The sequence below is a fragment of the Lissotriton vulgaris genome, unplaced genomic scaffold, assembly GCF_964263255.1.
Source record: "Lissotriton vulgaris unplaced genomic scaffold, aLisVul1.2 SCAFFOLD_781, whole genome shotgun sequence".
In the NCBI taxonomy this organism is placed as follows: domain Eukaryota; kingdom Metazoa; phylum Chordata; class Amphibia; order Caudata; family Salamandridae; genus Lissotriton; species Lissotriton vulgaris.
The window spans coordinates 419,383-445,650 of NW_028252768.1; the positions used below are offsets into that span (position 1 = coordinate 419,383).

General features: G+C 46.7%; 1 protein-coding gene across 1 annotated transcript in view; it reads right to left on the minus strand.

Moving 5' to 3' along the window:
• The window catches only part of LOC147662024 (uncharacterized), a 188,921-nt gene that overhangs the window by 83,252 nt on the left and 79,401 nt on the right, over nucleotides 1-26,268 (minus strand). Inside the window, exon 3 of the mRNA XM_086951173.1 lies at nucleotides 9,234-9,344. Within this exon, the coding sequence (XP_086807299.1) occupies nucleotides 9,234-9,344 (111 nt within the window). The remainder of the gene's footprint in view (nucleotides 1-9,233; nucleotides 9,345-26,268) is intronic.

A 26,268-nucleotide genomic window follows, 5' to 3' on the forward strand; every position in this document is an offset into this window, starting at 1 on the left:
CGACCCATCATATATCTTCATTCTCTCTTATGATCACAGTGTGGGTCAGTGACTAAACCTCTGCCGCATTGCCCTGGCAGCGGCCTTTTACAGCTACCAATGATAGCTCTTCGACCCACCCTATATCTTCATTCTCGCTTATGATTCTAGTGTGGGTCAGTGACTAAACCTCTGCGGCATTGCCCTGGCCGCAACCTTTTACAGCTACAAATGATAACTCTTCGACCCACCCTACATCTTCATTCTCTATTATGATCAGAGTGTGGGTCAGTGACTAAACCTCTGCGGCATTGCCCTCGCCATGGCCTTTTACAGCTACCAATGATAACTCTTCGACCCACCCTATATCTTCATTCTCTCTTATGATCAGAGTGTGGGTCAGTGTGTAAACCTCTGCGGCATCGCCCTGGCCGCGGCCTTTTACAGCTACCAATGATAACTCTTCGACCCACCCTATATCTTCATTCTCTCTTATGATCAGAGTGTGGGTCAGTGTGTAAACCTCTGCGGCATCGCCGCGGCCTTTTACAGCTACCAATGATAACTCTTCAACCCACCCTATATCTTCATTCTCTCTTATGATCAGAGTGTGGGTCCGTGACTAAACCTCTGCGGCATTGCTCTGGCTGCGGCCTTTTACGGCTACCAATGATAACTCTTCGACCCACCCTATATCTTCATTCTCTCTTATGATCAGAGTGTGGGTCAGTGTCTAAACCTCTACGGCATTGCCCTGGCCGCGGCCTTTTGCAGCTACAAATGATAACTCTTCGACCCACCCTATATCTTCATTCTCTCTTATGATCAGAGTGTGGGTCAGTGTCTGAACCTCTGCGGCACTGCTCTGGCTGCGGCCTTTTACGGCTACAAATGATAACTCTTCGACCCACCCTATATCTTCATTCTCTCTTATGATCAGAGTGTGGGTCAGTGACTGAACCTCTACGGAATTGCCCTGGCTGCGGCCTTTTACAGCTACCAATGATAACTCTTCGACCCACCCTATATCTTCATTCTCTCTTATGATCAGAGTGTGGGTCAGTGACTAAACCTCTGCGGCATTGCCCTGGCCGCTGCCTTTTACAGCTACCAATGATAACTCTTCGACCCACCCTATATCTTCATTCTCTCTTATGATCAGAGTGTGGGTCAGTGTCTGAACCTCTGCGGCACTGCCCTGGCTGCGGCCTTTTACAGCTACCAATGATAACTCTTCGACCCACCCTATATCTTCATTCTCTCTTATGATCAGAGTGTGGGTCAGTGACTAAACGTCTGCGGCATTGCCCTGGCTGCGGCCTTTTACAGCTACCAATGATAACTCTTCGACCCACCCTATATCTTCATTCTCTCTCATGATCAGAGTGTGGGTCAGTGTCTGAACCTCTGCGGCATTGCCCTGGCTGCGCCCTTTTACAGCTACAAATGATAACTCTTCGACCCACCCTATATCTTCATTCTCTCTTATGATCAGAGTGTGGGTCAGTGACTAAACCTCTGCGGCATTGCCCTGGCCACAACCTTTTACAGCTACAAATGATAACTCTTCGACCCACCCTACATCTTCATTCTCTATTATGATCAGAGTGTGGGTCAGTGACTAAACCTCTGCGGCATTGCCCTCGCCATGGCCTTTTACAGCTACCAATGATAACTCTTCGACCCACCCTATATCTTCATTCTCTCTTATGATCAGAGTGTGGGTCAGTGTGTAAACCTCTGCGGCATCGCCCTGGCCGCGGCCTTTTACAGCTACCAATGATAACTCTTCGACCCACCCTATATCTTCATTCTCTCTTATGATCAGAGTGTGGGTCAGTGTGTAAACCTCTGCGGCATCGCCCTGGCCGCGGCCTTTTACAGCTACCAATGATAACTCTTCGACCCACCCTATATCTTCATTCTCTCTTATGATCAGAGTGTGGGTCCGTGACTAAACCTCTGCGGCATTGCTCTGGCTGCGGCCTTTTACGGCTACCAATGATAACTCTTCGACCCACCCTATATCTTCATTCTCTCTTATGATCAGAGTGTGGGTCAGTGACTAAACCTCTGCGGCACTGCCCTGGCCGCGGCCTTTTGCAGCTACAAATGATAACTCTTCGACCCACCCTATATCTTCATTCTCTCTTATGATCAGAGTGTGGGTCAGTGACTAAACCTCTGCGGCACTGCCCTGGCCGCGCCCTTTTACAGCTACCAATGATAACTCTTCGACCCACCCTATATCTTCATTCTCGCTTATGATTCTAGTGTGGGTCAGTGACTAAACCTCTGCGGCATTGCCCTGGCCACAACCTTTTACAGCTACAAATGATAACTCTTCGACCCACCCTACATCTTCATTCTCTATTATGATCAGAGTGTGGGTCAGTGACTAAACCTCTGCGGCATTGCCCTCGCCATGGCCTTTTACAGCTACCAATGATAACTCTTCGACCCACCCTATATCTTCATTCTCTCTTAAGATCAGAGTGTGGGTCAGTGTCTAAACCTCTGCGGCATTGCCCTGGCCGCGGCCTTTTGCAGCTACAAATGATAACTCTTCGACCCACCCTATATCTTCATTCTCTCTTATGATCAGAGTGTGGGTCAGTGACTGAACCTCTACGGAATTGCCCTGGCTGCGGCCTTTTACAGCTACCAATGATAACTCTTCGACCCACCCTATATCTTCATTCTCTCTTATGATCAGAGTGTGGGTCAGTGACTAAACCTCTGCGGCATTGCCCTGGCCGCGGCCTTTTACAGCTACCAATGATAACTCTTCGACCCACCCTATATCTTCATTCTCTCTTATGATCAGAGTGTGGGTCAGTGTCTGAACCTCTGCGGCACTGCCCTGGCTGCGGCCTTTTACAGCTACCAATGATAGCTCTTCGACCCACCCTATATCTTCATTCTCGCTTATGATTCTAGTGTGGGTCAGTGACTAAACCTCTGCGGCATTGCCCTGGCCACAACCTTTTACAGCTACAAATGATAGCTCTTCGACCCACCCAATATCTTCATTCTCTATTATGATCAGAGTGTGGGTCAGTGTCTAAACCTCTGCGGCATTGCCGTGGCCGCGGCCTTTTACAGCTACAAATGATAACTCTTCGACTCACCCTATATCTTCATTCTCTCTTATGATCAGAGTGTGGGTCAGTGACTAAACCTCTGCGGCATTGCCCTGGCCACAACCTTTTACAGCTACAAATGATAACTCTTCGACCCACCCTATATCTTCATTCTCTCTTATGATCAGAGTGTGGGTCAGTGACTAAACCTCTGCGGCATTGCCCTGGCCGCGCCCTTTTACAGCTACCAATGATAACTGTTCGACCCACCCTATATCTTCATTCTCTCTTATGATCAGAGTGTGGGTCAGTGACTAAACCTCTGCGGCACTGCTCTGGCTGCGGCCTTTTACAGCTACCAATGATAACTCTTCGACCCACCCTACATCTTCATTCTCTCTTATGATCAGAGTGTGGGTCAGTGACTAAACCTCTGCGGCACTGCTCTGGCTGCGGCCTTTTACGGCTACAAATGATAACTCTTCGACCCACCCTATATATTCATTCTCTCTTATGATCAGAGTGTGGGTCAGTGACTAAACCTCTGCGGAATTGCCCTGGCCGCGCCCTTTTACAGCTACCAATGATAACTGTTCGACCCACCCTATATCTTCATTCTCTCTTATGATCAGAGTGTGGGTCAGTGACTAAACCTCTGCGGCATTGCCCTGGCCGCGCCCTTTTACAGCTACCAATGATAACTGTTCGACCCACCCTATATCTTCATTCTCTCTTATGATCAGAGTGTGGGTCAGTGACTAAACCTCTGCAGCATTGCCCTGGCCGCGGCCTTTTACAGCTACCAATGATAACTCTTCGACCCACCCTATATCTTCATTCTCTCTTATGATCAGAGTGTGGGTCAGTGACTAAACCTCTGCGGCATTGCCCTGGCTGCGGCCTTTTACAGCTACCAATGATAACTCTTCGACCCACCCTACATCTTCATTCTCTCTTATGATCAGAGTGTGGGTCAGTGACTAAACCTCTGCGGCACTGCCCTGGCCGCGGCCTTTTACAGCTACCAATGATAACTCTTCGACCCACCCTATATCTTCATTCTCTCTTATGATCAGAGTGTGGGTCAGTGACTAAACCTCTGCGGCATTGCCCTGGCCCCGCCCTTTTACAGCTACCAATGATAACTCTTCGACCCACCCTATATCTTCATTCTCTCTTATGATCAGAGTGTGGGTCAGTGACTAAACCTCTGTGGCATTGCCCTGGCCACAACCTTTTACAGCTACAAATGATAACTCTTCGACCCACCCTATATCTTCATTCTCTCTTATGATCAGAGTGTGGGTCAGTGACTAAACCTCTGCGGCACTGCTCTGGCTGCGGCCTTTTACAGCTACCAATGACAACTCTTCGACCCACCCTATATCTTCATTCTCTCTTATGATCAGAGTGTGGGTCAGTGACTAAACCTCTGCGGCATTGCCCTGGCCGCGGCCTTTTACAGCTACAAATGATAACTCTTCGACCCACCCTATATCTTCATTCTCTCTTATGATCAGAGTGTGGGTCAGTGACTAAACCTCTGCGGCATTGCCCTGGCCGCGGCCTTTTACAGCTACAAATGATAACTCTTCGACCCACCCTATATCTTCATTCTCTCTTATGATCAGAGTGTGGGTCAGTGACTAAACCTCTGCGGCATTGCCCTCGCCATGGCCTTTTGCAGCTACAAATGATAACTCTTCGACCCACCCTATATCTTCATTCTGTCTTATGATCAGAGTGTGGGTCAGTGACTAAACCTCTGCGGCATTGCCCTGGCTGCAGCCTTTTACAGCTACCAATGATAGCTCTTCGACCCACCCAATATCTTCATTCTCTATTATGATCAGAGTGTGGGTCAGTGACTAAACCTCTGCGGCATTGCCCTGGCCGCGGCCTTTTACAGCTACAAATGATAACTCTTGGACCCACCCTATATCTTCATTCTCTCTTATGATCAGAGTGTGGGTCAGTGACTAAACCTCTGCGGCATTGCCCTGGCCGCGGCCTTTTACAGCTACCAATGATAACTCTTCGACCCACCCTATATCTTCATTCTCTCTTATGATCAGAGTGTGGGTCAGTGACTAAACCTCTGCGGCACTGCTCTGGCTGCGGCCTTTTACAGCTACCAATGACAACTCTTCGACCCACCCTATATCTTCATTCTCTCTTATGATCAGAGTGTGGGTCAGTGACTAAACCTCTGCGGCATTGCCCTGGCCGCGGCCTTTTACAGCTACCAATGATAACTCTTCGACCCACCCTATATCTTCATTCTCTCTTATGATCAGAGTGTGGGTCAGTGACTAAACCTCTGCGGCACTGCTCTGGCTGCGGCCTTTTACAGCTACCAATGACAACTCTTCGACCCACCCTATATCTTCATTCTCTCTTATGATCAGAGTGTGGGTCAGTGTGTAAACCTCTGCGGCATTGCCCTGGCCGCGGCCTTTTACAGCTACCAATGATAACTCTTCGACCCACCCTATATCTTCATTCTCTCTTATGATCAGAGTGTGGGTCAGTGACTAAACCTCTGCGGCACTGCCCTGGCCGCGGCCTTTTACAGCTACCAATGATAACTCTTCGACCCACCCTATATCTTCATTCTCTCTTATGATCAGAGTGTGGGTCAGTGTCTGACCCTCTGCGGCATCGCCCTGGCCGCGGCCTTTTACAGCCACCAATGATAACTCTTGGACCCACCCTATATCTTCATTCTCTCTTATGATCAGAGTGTGGGTCAGTGTCTGAACCTCTGCGGCACTGCTCTGGCTGCGGCCTTTTACGGCTACAAATGATAACTCTTCGACCCACCCTATATCTTCATTCTCGCTTATGATTCTAGTGTGGGTCAGTGACTAAACCTCTGCGGCATTGCCGTGGCCGCGGCCTTTTACAGCTACAAATGATAACTCTTTGACCCACCCTATATCTTCATTCTCTCTTATGATCAGAGTGTGGGTCAGTGACTAAACCTCTGCGGCATTGCCCTGGCCACAACCTTTTACAGCTACAAAGGATAACTCTTCGACCCACCCTATATCTTCATTCTCTCTTATGATCAGAGTGTGGGTCAGTGACTAAACCTCTGCGGCATTGCCCTGGCCGCGCCCTTTTACAGCTACCAATGATAACTGTTCGACCCACCCTATATCTTCATTCTCTCTTATGATCAGAGTGTGGGTCAGTGACTAAACCTCTGCGGCACTGCTCTGGCTGCGGCCTTTTACAGCTACCAATGATAACTCTTCGACCCACCCTACATCTTCATTCTCTCTTATGATCAGAGTGTGGGTCAGTGACTAAACCTCTGCGGCACTGCTCTGGCTGCGGCCTTTTACGGCTACAAATGATAACTCTTCGACCCACCCTATATATTCATTCTCTCTTATGATCAGAGTGTGGGTCAGTGACTAAACCTCTGCGGAATTGCCCTGGCCGCGCCCTTTTACAGCTACCAATGATAACTCTTGGACCCACCCTATATCTTCATTCTCTCTTATGATCAGAGTGTGGGTCAGTGACTAAACCTCTGCGGCATTGCCCTGGCCGCGGCCTTTTACAGCTACCAATGATAACTCTTCGACCCACCCTATATCTTCATTCTCTCTTATGATCAGAGTGTGGGTCAGTGACTAAACCTCTGCGGCACTGCTCTGGCTGCGGCCTTTTACAGCTACCAATGACAACTCTTCGACCCACCCTATATCTTCATTCTCTCTTATGATCAGAGTGTGGGTCAGTGACTAAACCTCTGCGGCATTGCCCTGGCCGCGGCCTTTTACAGCTACCAATGATAACTCTTCGACCCACCCTATATCTTCATTCTCTCTTATGATCAGAGTGTGGGTCAGTGACTAAACCTCTGCGGCACTGCTCTGGCTGCGGCCTTTTACAGCTACCAATGACAACTCTTCGACCCACCCTATATCTTCATTCTCTCTTATGATCAGAGTGTGGGTCAGTGTGTAAACCTCTGCGGCATTGCCCTGGCCGCGGCCTTTTACAGCTACCAATGATAACTCTTCGACCCACCCTATATCTTCATTCTCTCTTATGATCAGAGTGTGGGTCAGTGACTAAACCTCTGCGGCACTGCCCTGGCCGCGGCCTTTTACAGCTACCAATGATAACTCTTCGACCCACCCTATATCTTCATTCTCTCTTATGATCAGAGTGTGGGTCAGTGTCTGACCCTCTGCGGCATCGCCCTGGCCGCGGCCTTTTACAGCCACCAATGATAACTCTTGGACCCACCCTATATCTTCATTCTCTCTTATGATCAGAGTGTGGGTCAGTGTCTGAACCTCTGCGGCACTGCTCTGGCTGCGGCCTTTTACGGCTACAAATGATAACTCTTCGACCCACCCTATATCTTCATTCTCGCTTATGATTCTAGTGTGGGTCAGTGACTAAACCTCTGCGGCATTGCCGTGGCCGCGGCCTTTTACAGCTACAAATGATAACTCTTTGACCCACCCTATATCTTCATTCTCTCTTATGATCAGAGTGTGGGTCAGTGTCTGAACCTCTGCGGCATTGCCCTGGCGGCGGCCTTTTACAGCTACCAATGATAACTCTTCGACCCACCCTATATATTCATTCTCTCTTATGATCAGAGTGTGGGTCAGTGACTAAACCTCTGCGGCATTGCCCTGGCTGCGGCCTTTTACAGCTACCAATGATAGCTCTTCGACCCACCCAATATCTTCATTCTCTATTATGATCAGAGTGTGGGTCAGTGTCTAAACCTCTGCGGCATTGCCGTGGCCGCGGCCTTTTACAGCTACAAATGATAACTCTTCGACTCACCCTATATCTTCATTCTCTCTTATGATCAGAGTGTGGGTCAGTGACTAAACCTCTGCGGCATTGCCCTGGCCACAACCTTTTACAGCTACAAATGATAACTCTTCGACCCACCCTATATCTTCATTCTCTCTTATGATCAGAGTGTGGGTCAGTGACTAAACCTCTGCGGCACTGCCCTGGCCGCGGCCTTTTACAGCTACCAATGATAACTCTTCGACCCACCCTATATCTTCATTCTCTCTTATGATCAGAGTGTGGGTCAGTGACTAAACCTCTGCGGCATTGCCCTGGCCGCGGCCTTTTACAGCTACCAATGATAACTCTTCGACCCACCCTATATCTTCATTCTCGCTTATGATTCTAGTGTGGGTCAGTGACTAAACCTCTGCGGCATTGCCCTGGCCACAACCTTTTACAGCTACAAATGATAACTCTTCGACCCACCCTATATCTTCATTCTCTCTTATGATCAGAGTGTGGGTCAGTGACTAAACCTCTGCGGCATTGCCCTGGCTGCGGCCTTTTACAGCTACCAATGATAACTCTTCGACCCACCCTATATCTTCATTCTCTATTATGATCAGAGTGTGGGTCAGTGACTAAACCTCTGCGGCATTGCCCTGGCCACAACCTTTTACAGCTACAAATGATAACTCTTCGACCCACCCTATATCTTCATTCTCTCTTATGATCAGAGTGTGGGTCAGTGACTAAACCTCTGCGGCACTGCTCTGGCTGCGGCCTTTTACAGCTACCAATGACAACTCTTCGACCCACCCTATATCTTCATTCTCTCTTATGATCAGAGTGTGGGTCAGTGACTAAACCTCTGCGGCACTGCCCTGGCCGCGGCCTTTTACAGCTACCAATGATAACTCTTCGACCCACCCTATATCTTCATTCTCTCTTATGATCAGAGTGTGGGTCAGTGACTAAACCTCTGCGGCATTGCCCTGGCCGCGGCCTTTTACAGCTACCAATGATAACTCTTCGACCCACCCTATATCTTCATTCTCGCTTATGATTCTAGTGTGGGTCAGTGACTAAACCTCTGCGGCATTGCCCTGGCCACAACCTTTTACAGCTACAAATGATAACTCTTCGACCCACCCTATATCTTCATTCTCTCTTATGATCAGAGTGTGGGTCAGTGACTAAACCTCTGCGGCATTGCCCTGGCTGCGGCCTTTTACAGCTACCAATGATAACTCTTCGACCCACCCTATATCTTCATTCTCTATTATGATCAGAGTGTGGGTCAGTGACTAAACCTCTGCGGCACTGCCCTGGCTGCGGGGCGACTATCATAAGGATCGTCACCAGGCTGCAGCTAATGGACTTTTCACTTACTTGGGGAATCGTGAAAACCAAGCGCCGGGCCACATTTGTCATTGTCCACGGGGTAAAGGTTTTGATTTTCTTTAGTTCTTAATGAAAATACAGTGGTTGCAATAAGTGGCCCTGTTAATAAAAAATTAAAAATACACATTAATAATACCTCAACAGGCTTCATGCAATGAAGAGAATTCTGTGCAGCTTTGGTATATATTGAATGCTAGAACTGAACATCACTGTATGGCCTTTCGGGCAATACCAAAAACAACTGAATGAAAAAGAGACCATTACAGATTTCAGAAGGCAATATGCTGCGCAGTTTGAGGCAGATCAAGCAAACCACTTATGTTCTGAAATGAACATCATCAGTGAAGATGAAAAACACTGCAGTAGAGTAATAAAATAACAAGATTGAAATCAGACACGTATAAATGAAAAATTGACATGCAAAAAGAACTGACTGGCCATCGGAGCCAGATAGGGATGGGAGAAGAATTGGGAGAAGATTTGTAAAATTGATAAGAAATAGGCAAATAAAAAACATTAAAAACACTTACATGATGAAATATCCCCATAAATACTCAACATAAAAATTAGACAAATCCTTCCACTAAAGCTTTGCTAAAAACCTGTTGCTGTGAAGCTAATGTAAGAACGTCCTTTTGAAAGTCCCAGTAGCAAACAATAACTTTGTTACTGAAAATATGTTGATTTCTCTTCAAATATGTTGTTTTCTTCCAATACAAATCTGCTGACTTGTTTTGTCTTTGAGGACCAAAGTTGTAGATTCTTTATAGCATTGCAAATTACACCTCTAGAAGATAAAGACCACAAGGAATTCTCTACACCAAAGAATCTGCACACTTTCTCTGCCCCAAATCTTCTTACCGGTAAAAGATGACTCCACACCCACTCAGACTGATCACGAACACAACCTCAGCATCATCTTCAACAAGCCAACTGACCATAAAACGACAAGTCAATGCAGTCGCTTCCTCCTGCTTCCACACGCTTCACGTACTCTGCAGAATCTTCAGATGGATCCCAACCAACACCAGAAAGACAGCCACTCAAGCCCTCGCCACTAGCCGCTTCAACTACGGCATATCCATCCAGCTCCTCAGAAGACTCCATGCAATACAGAACTCTGCAGTCAGACTCATCGAGGACCTCCCAAAACAAACTCACATCACCCCCCACCTGAGAGACCTCCACTGGCTCCCCATCCAGAAAATATGCCAGTTCAAGACCCTCACGCATGTCTACAAAGCCCTACATCACCCAGGACCTTCCTACCTCAACCAACGCCTGAACTCCTACCAACCCGCTAGACACCTGCGCCCCTCTTCACTCGCCCTCACACACACTCCTAGCATCCGCAGGCACAGTGGTGGCCGCTCCTTCTCCTACATCGCAGCCAAGACTTAGAACGACCTTCCATTCCAGCTCCGTACAACCACCTCGCTGGTAGACTTCAGAAAGAGACTCAAGACCTGGCTCCACAGAGACACGGCACCCAGATACTCGTGAGGGTGAGAGTGGTGTGCTTTACAAAAGCTGTTTGTTTTGATTTGATTCAAAGGATCACCAGCAATTAGGCTGATAGTAGCAGAGCACTTGCCCTTGCGGTGGACTTTACCAAAGCAACGAAGATGGTTTACACATTCTTGGTAAGATATTAAGATGGTTTACACATTCTTGGTAAGATATTAAGATGGTTTACACATTCTTGGTAAGATATTAAGATGGTTTACACATTCTTGGTGAGATATTAAGATGGTTTACACATTCTTGGTAAGATATTAAGATGGTTTACACATTCTTGGTAAGATATTAAGATAGTTTACACATTCTTGGTGAGATATTAAGATGGTTTACACATTCATGGTAAGATATTAAGATGGTTTACACATTCTTGGTAAGATATTAAGATGGTTTACACATTCTTGGTGAGATATTAAGATGGTTTACACATTCTTGGTAAGATATTAAGATGGTTTACACATTCTTGGTAAGATATTAAGATGGTTTACACATTCTTGGTAAGATATTAAGATGGTTTACACATTCTTGGTGAGATATTAAGATGGTTTACACTTTCTTGGTAAGATATTAAGATGGTTTACACATTCTTGGTGAGATATTAAGATGGTTTACAGATTCATTGTAAGATATTAAGATGGTTTACACATTCTTGGTAAGATATTAAGATGGTTTACACATTCTTGGTGAGATATTATTGATGGTTTACACATTCTTGGTGAGATATTAAGATGGTTTACACATTCTTGGTAAGATATTATTGATGGTTTACACATTCTTGGTGAGATATTATTGATGGTTTACACATTCTTGGTGAGATATTAAGATGGTTTACACATTCTTGGTAATATATTAAGATGGTTTACACATTCTTGGTGAGATATTAAGATGGTTTACACATTCTTGGTAAGATATTAAGATGGTTTACACATTCTTGGTGAGATATTATTGATGGTTTACACATTCTTGGTAAGATATTAAGATGGTTTACACATTCTTGGTAAGATATTAAGATGGTTTACACATTCTTGGTAAGATATTAAGATGGTGTACACATTCTTGGTGAGATATTATTGATGGTTTACACATTCTAGGTGAGATATTATTGATGGTTTACACATTCTTGGTGGGATATTATTGCTGGTTTACACATTCTTGGTGAGATATTAAGATGGTTTACACATTCTTGGTAAGATATTAAGATGGTTTACACATTCTTGGTGAGATATTAAGATGGTTTACACATTCTTGGTGAGATATTAAGATGGTTTACACATTCTTGGTAAGATATTAAGATGGTTTACACATTCTTGGTAAGATATTAGGATGGTTTACACATTCTTGGTGAGATATTAAGATGGTTTACACATTCTTGGTAAGATATTAAGATGGTTTACACATTCTTGGTGAGATATTATTGATGGTTTACACATTCTTGGTAAGATATTATTGATGGTTTACACATTCTTGGTAAGATATTAAGATGGTTTACACATTCTTGGTGAGATATTAAGATGGTTTACACATTCTTGGTAAGATATTAAGATGGTTTACACATTCTTGGTGAGATATTATTGATGGTTTACACATTCTTGGTAAGATATTAAGATGGTTTACACATTCTTGGTGAGATATTATTGATGGTTTACACATTCTTGGTGAGATATTAAGATGGTTTACACATTCTTGGTGAGATATTATTGATGGTTTACACATTCTTGGTAAGATATTAAGATGGTTTACACATTCTTGGTAAGATATTAAGATGGTTTACACATTCTTGGTAAGATATTAAGATGGTTTACACATTCTTGGTAAGATATTAAGATGGTTTACACATTCTCGGTAAGATATTAGGATGGTTTACACATTCTCGGTAAGATATTAAGATGGTTTACACATTTTTGGTGAGATATTAAGATGGTTTACACATTCTTGGTGAGATATTATTGATGGTTTACACATTCTTGGTGAGATATTAAGATGGTTTACACATTCTTGGTGAGATATTAAGATGGTTTACACATTCTTGGTAAGATATTAAGATGGTTTACACATTCTTGGTAAGATATTAAGATGGTTTACACATTCTTGGTAAGATATTAAGATGGTTTACACATTTTTGGTGAGATATTAAGATGGTTTACACATTCTTGGTAAGATATTAAGATGGTTTACACATTCTTGGTAAGATATTAAGATGGTTTACACATTCTTGGTGAGATATTAAGATGGTTTACACATTCTTGGTAAGATATTAAGATGGTTTACACATTCTTGGTAAGATATTAAGATTGTTTACACATTCTTGGTGAGATATTAAGATGGTTTACACATTCTTGGTAAGATATTAAGATGGTTTACACATTCTTGGTGAGATATTATTGATGGTTTACACATTCTTGGTGAGATATTATTGATGGTTTACACATTCTTGGTAAGATATTAAGATGGTTTACACATTCTCGGTAAGATATTAAGATGGTTTACACATTCTTGGTAAGATATTAAGATGGTTTACACATTCTTGGTAAGATATTAAGATGGTTTACACATTCTTGGTGGAGAAGTGTGGCTCAGGGGTTAGAGGCGGCAGACCTGGAGCTTGAGTTCGGCCCGGACCAGGGTTCAATTCCCCGCCTCGGCGGGTCTTGGGCTCCAAATTCCACGGACTCGATAATTCTCGCTCCGGTGCCTTCTCGACTCACGGGTTCACACTCTGCGACTCTGGGCAATAGCTTGCTTAATCTCCACAACGGCCCCTCGCGGTGGGATGCCTGGCTTTCACCTTGTGGATACCCTGCCAGGGTTATCTCACAGGGGAATACCAGGACGGGTTCCCTAAGCAAGCGCGGAGATGCCCCAGGGTAAGTTGTGCGCTATATAAGTTTCATTCATTTCATTTCATTTCATTTCATATTAAGATGGTTTACACATTCTTGGTAAGATATTAAGATGGTTTACACATTCTCGGTAAGATATTAAGATGGTTTACACATTTTTGGTGAGATATTAAGATGGTTTACACATTCTTGGTGAGATATTATTGATGGTTTACACATTCTTGGTGAGATATTAAGATGGTTTACACATTCTTGGTGAGATATTATTGATGGTTTGCACATTCTTGGTAAGATATTAAGATGGTTTACACATTCTTGGTGAGATATTAAGATAGTTTACACATTCTTGGTGAGATATTATTGATGGTTTACACATTCTTGGTGAGATATTAAGATGGTTTACACATTCTTGGTGAGATATTATTGATGGTTTACACATTCTTGGTAAGATATTAAGATGGTTTACACATTCTTGGTGAGATATTAAGATGGTTTACACATTCTTGGTGAGATATTATTGATGGTTCTGTTACATGCCCTTTTCTAGGCATTTCTACCTTGGGACCTGCAGAACAGGGCACCTTGTTTGGAGCGTAGGAGTGTGCCTTCCCCATAACAGGGTACACAAGCAGCTTCAGTGAGCTTTGTTTGGGAATTAGGGATTCATTGGCAGCAGAAATGCCACATGAAGTGAACACAAATTCTGATTAAATGGATCAAACAGCCCTTCACCTCAGCAGTATCCCATTGACTTTGGATGCTCGAAAAGCCGGACTGGGCTAGATACTACCTTCTATGTGACAATTCAAGAGCCCCTCTACATCAATAACACTATAACACTCTGAATGTCTCCAGAAGATGTTCCAAGCTAAATGTGATCTTCTTTTTAAGAATTCATGTGGCCTTCTGTCTCAGAGGTACCACAACGACTCTGGATGTCTCTAGAAGTTGGTCCAAGTACGAGGTGATCTTCCATTTAACAATTCAAGCGGATTCGGTCTCAGTGAACTACAATGACTAGATATCTCTGGAAGTTGGTCCAGGCAGCCCCAAGGACTTGGTAAACGTTGTTGGTCATAGAATGAAAGATCATTTTTTCCCAAAAACCTATCACACTTTGTTAGGGAACGGAAGATTGGATCTTGCCCTCCAAGGAAGTCTCCAAACACTTGAACTTTGTACTACTCCAAAAAACTTGCCTTGTCCACACATCTTAAGCATTATTTACTGGGTGGTCCTTTGCACCTATGAGCAACATATGTCCCTCCATTGCACAGGTGGCTAGGTGTAAAGGAATACCTGCACTATAGAATGAACACAAACATAACTCTTCAAACAAATATAGCTTTGTGGGAACATCAGTAGCCAACAATAACCTTTATTAGTTGGTGAAACAAATCTCAAGTGGCTACATTCAAAGGCTAGCATACTGAAGGTCACCTGTGGGTGTCTCTCCCCTTCTTCTGGACAGAGAGCCCCTAAAGGTTTTTTTTAATCCCCAAAACTGGTAATTCTGGAACAGTGCAAGGACATACGGAATTTGTCTAATTGAATTTGGCAGTGTGTCATACTATGGGGAATTCACATAGTGGTTGACACAGAAGTAGAGAGAGTACAACCCCTACCATTGCAGAGGTACAGCTAAATGGTAGTTTGATGAATCAGTACTGTGACAGAACAAGTAGAAAAACTACACACAGGCACCAAACTGATAACCTGGCATGAAAAGGCTGTAAGAAAGTACTGTTCTCAAACACTCATTTCTTTCAACTGGACATTGTAGAGAGGCATCTTTTGCCTGAGTGCAAGACTTCAATTTGAACAAAGAAATGTGTACCTGTGCTTAAAGACAATCTTAAATTAAGTTGAAGTCTTCTGCAAAGGAGCCCTTATTGTTAGTTTGACTTGTAGCAAACCCAAGGTAAGATTGGGCGTGCACTTTTTACACCTGCAACAAATTCAAGGCACGAAGAGTGAGCATGTTTTCAGCTTGTAGTGAAAATGTAATTGCAAGTGAAGAATCACAGTGTCCGAGGAGTTCCATCTCCAAAGTGTCTGACTTGTGCAAGTTTATGGTCATGTGATGGCCGTCAAATCTACATTGTCACTGGGTGATCTCACTATGACGATGAGGAGATGCTTTTACCTCAATCAAACTACCCATTGTAGGAGAGTAGGGTCTGCTATCCTATGGTCACCCCAAATTTTTGCTTTTTGCTTCACTGGTTTCTGACTTAATGTGGCTGTGGGCCTGCTAATCAGACCCACAGCCTGCTGTTCTCTCTCTAAATTACTGCCAATGCACTTTAGGTGCATTACGAATTGGAACTGGTTCACCTTATGAGCCCCTGTAGTAGAGTACCCTAGGTACCCAGGGCATAGGTGTATCCAAGGCCTACCAGGGGCTGCAGCATGTATTGTGCCACCCCTGGCCTGGCCTCCATATTTGACACAACTGGCTGATCACTCAGCTGGGGTAAGTTGGTGTAATCACCTCTTACTTAGGTACAGTATGTCTGTACCTAACCCTAAACTGGACACATATGTTCCTATCAGCCACTCCTATGGAAGGCCTCATCAATCCTGGAGGCAGAGTGCTTGGAAATATGTGAGATGGTGCTCTAGCATGAGCTGAGCCTGTCTGCAGCTGTCGGGAACCACTGCCTAAGCTGTTCCGGGATATTGCCATACCATATACTCTTAAGTGCATTATAATCCTCGCGGTTATTTGCTATCTTTGGTTTGGCTTTATCAAAACATGTCGAGTAAGGTGTCATACGAATTGGAATACTATCCCCTCGCCAATTCTGGCGACGGGGATAGCATTCCACCCTTCTAGAGGGACACGACATGTGTGTAGCCTTAACCCCGGTTAAAGTTAAACAGAGCCTCAGCATCACAAAATGGATGCTGCCACCACAGACACGAGTCTGGCCTCCTGCTGCTGACCGAAACTCGGCAGATGGTGGCCTGGACAAAGGGTTTCCTGCCTTGGGAGGTGCGAGCACCACCCCAGACAGGGTTTTGTGTATTGGGCAGGACAGGGCTGAATAGAATCAGACATGCCCGGGGCACACAAGGTGTCCCCGTGCATAGGCCAGTCCAAACCGGTCCTGGGACTTTCCAGACCCAGGCTTGGCGCGGAACTGGACAAAGGAAAGGGGGTGTAACCGCCCCCTTCCTGGTTCCTCCCAGAGGAGGGACCTAGTAGGTGATCCACCCCTCAGATTGGGAATAAGAGTGGGAGCAGTGCCATTGCACAGCAGATCATCCTGAATCAACTTTACACGAAGAAGAAGACTGGACTTCGACATTCTGCTGCACAGAAGACTGAAGAGAATCTCCCTTGTGGCCTAGGAGTGGCCACCCTGTGAACACAGGTACCAACCAGCAACTCGACGTCTGCTTTGCCGCCGCCTCCCGCCGGAGCCCGAGCCCAGAGCCCAACAAGAACCAGACTCCCAGACCTCTCAGAGCCCGATCCACAGTCCCTGCGAAGAAGGGACCCGTGGAGGCACCGAGTGACGTGGGACCGGACCTCTTGGAAGACACTCGAACAGCTGACTGCGCAGCTTCTGAGGCATCCTCGACTTTGTGCTTTGGGGACTGAGAACCCCCACCACCGAGCAGCCCTTGCACCGAAGATCAGCCCTCCAGCATCTCCACGATCTGCGTGGGGCCCTTTTGCATTGTGCCACTCGACGCGCCATCCCGGCCACTAGCCACGTGGTCAGCGGCCATCTTGGCGACGAAACCGACGATTTACACAGCAGGTCTGGTTGCTCCAGACCTAACCCAGCTTCTGTAAAAAGGAGCACCCGCTCTGACCTTGCTGGTCCGAGTGATAAGCATCTTTCAACTTCTGCGTGGCTTGCATTTGCCAAGGCCTGTTTGCTCCGATCAGGTCGCCGACACCGCCAACAGCGAGAAGCCTACGTGGGACAGCTCGTGACCGACTCCTGGACGTCCTCGACCCCGGGTATCCACGTGGCTGCAGAAAGAAGCTACCCGACAACGCCTGTTTGCACCCGACATCGCCTGGTTCCAATCTGGTTCCACGGTAGTCACTGGCTAGTGACTTTGAACACTGTCCCCTCTGCTTTCAGGTCTTCACATCTTCGGATCCACCCTTGGATCCACCGGAACTCTTCACATCGAGCCGCCTGCAGCATCTTCAGCTCCAAGCACCATCGACCGGCGTGACGAAACCCGACACTACTTCGACCCTGTGCACCCGCTTCCTGTGGGTGAGGTAACTCAGCTCCGCCAGTGCTCCTGCACTGGTACACATCTCAAGGGCCTGTGTCTTAAGTTTCAGCTCCGTAGGTCACTCGGAAGGTTCCTAACTTTCTAACTTTGTACTTTTTACGCACCATAGACTTTACATTGGAAAGTGCGTGCACTTTGAACACTGCACCCGAGTCCCGTGGGCCTCTCCCGACTTAGTCACTGCTAGTCTCGAATAGCTCCAGCGATTCCCAAGGCCCTAGGCCTGTTCACTTTCCTATTGGTATCTCTTATACCACTTTCTTAGTATATGGTTTAGGTGGCCCCTAGGGCTCATCCATATTGTGCAACTTTTGTGTATTTTAAACTGTCTTGTGATTGAACGCTTGTGCTTCTGTGCTCATAAAGAGTCCAGGGGATTTTATAGTTAATAAATCAATATATATTTTCAATATATATCTGTGTGGTGTCCCTTTCATTTGGTATTCAAGGGGGTTGTGTATGGTATAACAGCTGGCTTCACATGCCTTTCAGAGTTTAGCCTAAGACTGCTTTGTCCGCGTTACCACTAGGATAACTGGTCTACAAGGTTGAATTACAACCATCATCATAAGGGTTGCTTGGCATGGTACAAAGTGATCACTAAGAATTAGTGAGCATTATATACCAGGCCAACTTCTCACATTGGTGAGCAGCGGATTGGGATCTGAGCTTGCTGTTGTATTACCATTACAATCTTTGAGATTATCATTTGAAAGATCATACAGGTACCTGCTAGGTACATATAAAACAAGACTAGTATACTTAAGTTCTACTGGAATTAGTTGTTGTAGAGCAAAGGGAGTAGCACACCCTAGCTACAACTACTAGATAGGTTTAGTAGGTAAACACCAGTGTAGGTAGATTGCAACACATCCACCCACACTAGAGCAATGTCTGGAGCAGAGGGGTCCAGTGGACTTACTCCTGTTGAGAGTGACCCTCCAAGGGCACCATCCAAATTTGCTATTTTTTCCTTTAAGGAATTAAGACAGCTTTGTGTCTTAAGGGGTCTGAAGACAGGGCCTTCCCCTACTACAGACCACCTAAGAGAGCTCTTAGACCAGTCTGAGACTCTAAAGCCCTCTAAAGCAAACCCCACAGGGAATGCTGAAGGAGGCCATCCTTCAGAGGATGACACTGTAGACACCCCTGCCCCTATCATCCTGGTAGATGAGGAAGCCTCCACCACTGGAGCTCCTCAGGTAGATGAAGAGGAAGAGGAAGAGGAAGAGGAGGAGGTGGAAAGCAGTGAGTCAGATGATGACAGAAATAGTCAGGTGCTGGTCAGCAGACTGAACCAGGCTAACTTAAGCTTACTTGGGAATGAATCAGGTAACAACCCATTCAGAACGCTAGGTGGACTTAACCAGAAGCCTAGGAGGAGAAGGACTCACTCAGGTGACTCTGACAACTCCCATGCTTCTAGAGGTTCTCATGGTCACTCCAGAAGGGTGATGACTAGCCCTCAGAGAAGGGAACATGAGACCAAATTGAGAGAATCTCAAATTAGAGAGGCTGAATTGAGAGTCCAGAGACAAGAGTTAGAGATTGCCCTGGCCCAAGAGAAACTTGCTAGCGCAAGACAGCCTAGAGAGAGTGGGGTAATAGAACCCACTGGTGGCAGCAATATCCACAAGGATAAAGACAGGTCTTTTGATAACAGAAACCTGAGTAAGATTGTGCCCCTCTACAAAGCTGGGGATGATATCCATAAATGGATTACTGCAATGGAGAGAGCCTGCAGAGTACAGCAGATCCCTCAGGAGCAGTGGGCAGCAATCTTGTGGCTCTCCTTTGAAGGTAGAGGCCGAGACAGACTCCTCACAGTTAGTGATGGGGATTCTAGAAACTACCTGGTCCTGAAGAGTGCTCTGATTGATGGGTTAGGCTTAACCACTGAACAGTACAGGTTAATGTTCAGAGATACCCAGAAGACACAGACTCAGGACTGGTCTGAATTTGTTGAGTGTGCCACTAAGGCTCTGGAGGGATGGTTGCTGGGAAGCAAGGTTACAGACTATGAAGGATTGTATAATTTGCTGATGAGAGAACACATTTTAAATAATTGTCAGAACCAGCAGTTGCATCAACATTTGGTTGACTCAGATTTGACCTCTCCCCAAGAATTGGGAAAGAGGGCAGATAAATGGGTAAGAACCAGAGTTAAGCAAAAGAACCAGAACCAGAACCAGGGTGGTGACCAGAAGAAAACAGACCAGAAGGGTGGGGAGCAGAAAGCTAAAGACCAGAAGTCTTCAACAGGGCCCCAAACTGAGACAGAGGGTGGGTCCCAAACTTCCAAGAAGAAGAAGAAAGAAGGTCAGAAGAAACCCTGGTGTAAAACTTGTAAGAACACCTCTCACTGGACAAGTGAGTGTAAAAAGGGTGGAGCCCCCAGCACTGCAGCCCCTAAGGCACCTGCACCCACTAGTACAGTTAGCAGTGCTGGTCCTCAAACCAAGGGATTAGTGGATATCACTTTGGGAACTGAAGGAGATTCTGACCTAGTCAGAACCCTTACACAGGCTGTTCTGATTTGTGAAGGGGACATAGATTTGACCCCTGACATAAGTCCCAGTAACCTGGGCAAATACAGACAGACACCTTTGATCAACAATAAAGTGGCTCAAGCTTACAGGGACACATGTGCCAGTGTCACTATGGTGACACCTAACTTTGTGGACCCTGGACAATACATGCCAGGCGATGATTACCTGGTGACCAATGCCAGCAATGTCACTACTACACATAGTGTGGCACTTGTTAACTTTTCCTGGGGAGGGGTAACTGGCCTAAAGAAAGTTGTGGTTAGTGCTGATCTCCCAGTAGAATGTTTGTTGGGCAATGACCTGGAGAACTCTCTATGGTCAGAAGTTGAGTACAGGACTCATGCAGAGATGTTAGGGATATCATCACATGTCCTTGCTGTGACCAGGTCACAGGCCAAAAAGTGCTTCTCTGAACCTCAGGTCTTGGATCCTGGAACAATGGACCAAGCACCTTCCAAGAGAAAGAACAGGAGGGTTAAGGCTGTGCCTTCCCAACTGCCTGCAAGTGAGGATCAGGCTTCACAGGAAACTGATCTTGAGACCCCTGAAGGAACTGTCTCTGAAGAACTTGAACCTGATCAGGTTGAGTTTCTGGGGACAGGGGGACCTTCTAGGGCAGACTTGGGGCAGGCTCAGTTAACCTGTCCTTCTCTTGAACCCCTCAGACAGGAGGCTGCTGCTGAGGCTGCTGGGAATGCTGAAGGTGCCCATAAAGTATATTGGGATGAAGGACTCCTTTACACAGAGGGTAGAGACCCCAAGCCTGGTGCAACCAGGAGGTTGGTTATACCTCTGCAATTTAGGGGTTTTCTTCTCACCTTAGCCCATGATATTCCTCTAGCAGGACACTTAGGCCAGAACAAGACCTGGGACAGGCTTGTCCCTCACTTTCACTGGCCTCACATGTCTGAAGACACCAAGGAGTTTTGTCGCTCCTGTGAAACCTGCCAAGCCAGTGGTAAAGCAGATGGAACAACAAAGGCCCCCCTGATACCACTACCTGTGGTGGGGGTTCCCTTTGAAAGAGTGGGGATTGATATGGTTGGTCCAATGGATCCCCCTACAGCATCTGGGCACAGATTCATACTGGTGGTAGTGGATCATGCCACCAGGTACCCAGAGGCAATTCCACTTAGGACCACAACAGCTCCTGTTGTGGCCAGGGCCTTACTTGGAGTTTTCTCCAGAGTGGGGTTTCCTAAGGAGGTAATATCTGATAGAGGTGCCAACTTCATGTCAGGATATTTGACAGCTATGTGGAAGGAATGTGGTGTCAACTACAAGTTCACCACTCCTTATCACCCACAATGCAATGGGCTTGTTGAGGGATTTAACAAGACCCTAAAGGGCATGATTAAAGGATTACCTGAAAAGCTCAGGCGAAGATGGGACATCCTACTGCCCTGCCTTTTGTTCGCTTACAGAGAGGTCCCTCAAAAGGGGGTTGGCTTCAGCCCCTTTGAATTGTTGTTTGGGCACCCTGTAAGAGGACCCCTGTGTCTAGTGAAGGAAGGATGGGAGTTACCTCTCAAAAAGCCTAAGCAAGACATAGTGGACTATGTACTTGGTCTCCGCTCCTGGATGGCAGAGTACATGGAAAAGGCATCCAAAAACCTTGAGGCTAGCCAAGAATTACAGAAAGCTTGGCATGACCAAAAGGCTGTCCTTGTTGAATTTCAGCCTGGATAGAAGGTATGGGTGTTGGAGCCAGTGGCCCCAGCAGCACTCCAAGACAAATGGTCTGGACCCCATACAATTCTGGAGAAGAAGGGAGAAGTTACCTACTTGGTGGACCTAGGAACTCCCAGGAGCCCCCACAGGGTGCTCCATGTAAACAGATTGAAGGCATATGTCAGCAGGGCAGACATGGGCTTGCTCATGGCTACAGATGAGGGACAGGAGGAAGAGAGTGACCCTCTCCCAGACCTGCTCACTCAGAACCCTGAGGATGGTTCAGTTGATGGTGTGGCCTTAGGTGGCAGCCTCACTGAGCATCAGCAACATGACTGCAGACAAGTTCTACAGGCATACAGGCATATGTTCTCATTGACACCCAGTCAGACTAACTGGTGTACACATGTGGTGGACACTGGTGACAGTCTTCCTGTAAAGAGCAAGATTTACAGGCAACCTGACCACGTCAGGGACTGTATAAAGACTGAGGTGCAAAAGATGCTGGAATTAGGTGTCATTGAGCCTTCAGAGAGCCCCTGGGCTAGCCCAGTGGTTCTGGTCCCCAAACCTCACACCAAAGATGGCAAGAGAGAGATGAGGTTCTGTGTGGATTACAGAGGACTCAATGCTGTCACCAGGACAGATGCACACCCTATTCCAAGGGCAGATGAGCTCATTGACAAGTTGGCTTCTGCCAAATATTTGAGCACATTTGACTTGACAGCTGGCTACTGGCAAATCAGGTTAGCTGAGGAGTCTAAAGCCAAAACAGCATTTTCTACCCCTAGTGGGCATTATCAGTTTGTGGTAATGCCCTTTGGTTTGAAAAATGCCCCTGCCACCTTCCAAAGGTTGGTGAATCAAGTCCTTACTGGGTTGGATGACTTTTGTGCAGCTTATCTGGATGATATTGCTGTCTTTAGCTCCACCTGGGAGGATCACCTGGTCCACCTGAAGGAAGTACTTGAGGCTCTGCAGAAGGCAGGCCTCACTATCAAGGCAACCAAGTGCCAGATAGGGCAGAGTAAGGTTGTATACCTGGGCCACCTTGTAGGTGGAGGCCAAGTTCAACCACTGGAGAGTAAGATCCAGACCATCAAGGACTGGTCCCCTCCAACCACCCAGACTCAGGTCAGAGCTTTCTTGGGCCTGACTGGGTACTACAGGAAGTTTGTTAAGAACTATGGGTCCATTGTGACTCCTCTTAATGATCTGACATCCAAGAAGATGCCTGTAGGAGAGTAGGGTCTGCTATCCTATGGTCACCCCAATTTTTGCTTTTTGCTTCACTGGTTTTCGACTTACTGAGGCTGTGGGCCTGCTAATCAGACCCCCAGCCTGCTGTTCTCTCTCTAAATTTATAATACATGTGCTATAGGTACATACCACAATTGGAAATGGACTCCTTGTCAGCCCCTGTACTATGCACTATAGGTGCTCAGGGCATAGGTGCCACCAAGGCCTACCAGGGGCTGAAGCATAGCTTTTGCCACCCCTGGCTGGTTCTTAAATTGACACAACTGGCTGATCACTCAGCTGGGGCAAGTGGGTGTAATCACCCCTTGCTTAGATATAGTATACCTATATCTAAACCTATATCTGGACACATATATAGCCTGTAAGCCACTCCTATGGAAGGCCTCATCAATCCTGGAGGCAGAGTGCGTGGTTTTATGTGAGATGGAGCTCTGGCATGAGCTGAGCCTGTCTGCAGCTGTCGGGAACAACTCCCTAAGCTGATCCGGGATAATGCCATACCATATACTCTTAAGCGCCTTATAATCCTCGCGGTTATATAGCAACTTTGGTTTGGCTTTATCAAAACATGTCGTGTAAGGTGTCATACGAATTGGAATACTACCCCCTCGCCAGTTCTGGCGACGGGGGTAGCATTACACCCTTCTAGAGGGATAAGACATGTTACTTTACTGAAACGCGGTTGATTTAAAATGAGCCTCAGATCCACAAAATGGATGCCCCTGCCACAGACACGGGTCTGGCCTCCTGCTGCTGACCGAAACTCAGCATATGGTGGCCTGGACAAAGAGTTTCCTGTCGCAGGGCGGTGTCAAACCACCCCAGACAGGAGATAGTGGATTGGAGTAGGGAGGTTTCAAAGAAACCAGACACTGCCTGGGGAGCACAAGGCTGCTCCTTGCATAATCCGGCCAAACCGGTTCTGGGGCCTCCCAGCCCCTGTCCCAGCGCGGCCTGGATCCAAGGAAAGGGGTGTAACCACCCCCTTCCTGGGTCCCACCCATAGGAGGGGACCTAGCAGGATGTCCAGCCCACCAGATTCGAATAAGAGTGGGAGCAGTGCCAATGCAACTCAGATCATCCTGAAGAAACATAAGAAACGAATTCTGGACCCTTCGACTTTCTACTCAACGCAGAAGACTGAAGAATCTCCCTTGTGGTCAAGGAGTGACCACCCTGTGCAAACAGGCACCACCCAGCCCTCGACCCTTGCTTTGTTGCAGTTCCCGCCGGAACTCGAGCGACAGAGATCGACGAGATCAAGCTTGCCTGCCTTCTCCCAGCCCGATCCACAGTCCCTGCAGAGCTGAGACCAGTGGAGGCGACCGGAAGCGTGGGGCACTCCATCTTGAAAAGGCCACGAGACGCTGACCGTGCAGCCCACGAGTGACCCTCGAAGCTGTGCACCGGGGTTTGAGAAGCCCCCACCCCGAGCTACACTTGCACCAAAGCTACCCCCTCCACACTCGACGAGTGCTGCGTGGGGCCCTTCTGCTTGTGGCGGCTCGACGCGTTGGCCCGGTCACTTGCCAACTGGCTTGTGGCCCCTTTGCCGACGAAAACCGAAATACGACTTGCTTTTCTGGTTGCTCCAGATCTGCACCAGCTCCTGTGAAAAGGAGCCCCCACTCTGACCCTCCTGGTTCGAGTGATAAGCAATCTCCCGGTTCCGCGTGGATTGCTTTTGCCGAGTGCTGTTTGCTGCAATCTTGAAGCCGACGGTGCTGACGGCGAGAGCCTACGTGGGACAGATCGTGACCCGCTCCTGGACGTCGCAGATGCCCCAGAGCCCACGTGACAGCAGAGAGAAGCCTATCGACAACCACCTGATTGCGCCCGACATTGCCTGGTTCCGTCCTGGTTCCACCCTGGTCACTGCTGAGTGACCCAGACTCTGTCCCCTCTGCTTTCAGGTACTTTTCTACTTCGATCCACCCTTGGATCGCACCGGACACTTCTGCTTCACATCGCCTGCAGCTGCAACAGCTTCAAGCACCAAGAGCCTGCGTGTCAAAACCCGACGCCACTTCGACCCTGTGCACCCACGGCCTGTGGGTGAGGTAACATTGCAACGCCGGTGTTCCCACACTGGTACACACCTCTAGGGTCTGTGTCTAAAGTTTTGTTCCTCTAGGTTCAGCGGAAGTCTCTTTTAACTCACTTTAAGTAACTTTTACGCACCATTGACATTGCATTGGTGCGAGCCGCACTTTCCGTGCTGCACCCGTCTCCTGTGGGCTACTCCCGACTTCAGCATTGCTAGTCCTGACTGCTCCCAGCGAATCTCTAGGCCCTAGGCCTAACCACTGTTCGATTGGTGGTCCTTATACCACTTTTTTAGTATATGGTTTGAGTGGCCACCCGCCCTCATCCATAATTGTGCAACTTTATATGTTTTACTGTGCTTTTGATTTAACGCTTGTGCCCCTTTCCTCATAAAGAGTACTGGGGAGTAATTTAGAAATATATACATATATTTTTATAATATATACTTGTGTGGTGTCCTTTCATTTGATTACAGGATTGTATGTGGTAAAACAGCTCGCTTAACACGACCTCTTAAGTTAAGCCTTTAAGGCTGCTTAGTCCATGCTACCACTAGGATAGCTTGTCTAACAAGGTTGACTTACAACCAGACATCTTTGGGGTTTGTTTGGACTGATACCAAGTGGTTCCAGAATTGGAAACACTACATATCAGGCCAACTTCTCACATTGGTGTGCAGCGGTGCGGATTTGAGCTTGCTGTTTGTTTTACCATTGCAATCTTTACATCAAATTGAAAGATCACATCAAGTACCTTAGGTACATATAAATCAAAAGCTTAGCATATTAAGTTCTACTGAACTTAGTAGTTGTAGATTAAAGGGATTAGCACACCCTGACTACAACTCACTAGCAAGGTACAGTAGGAAAA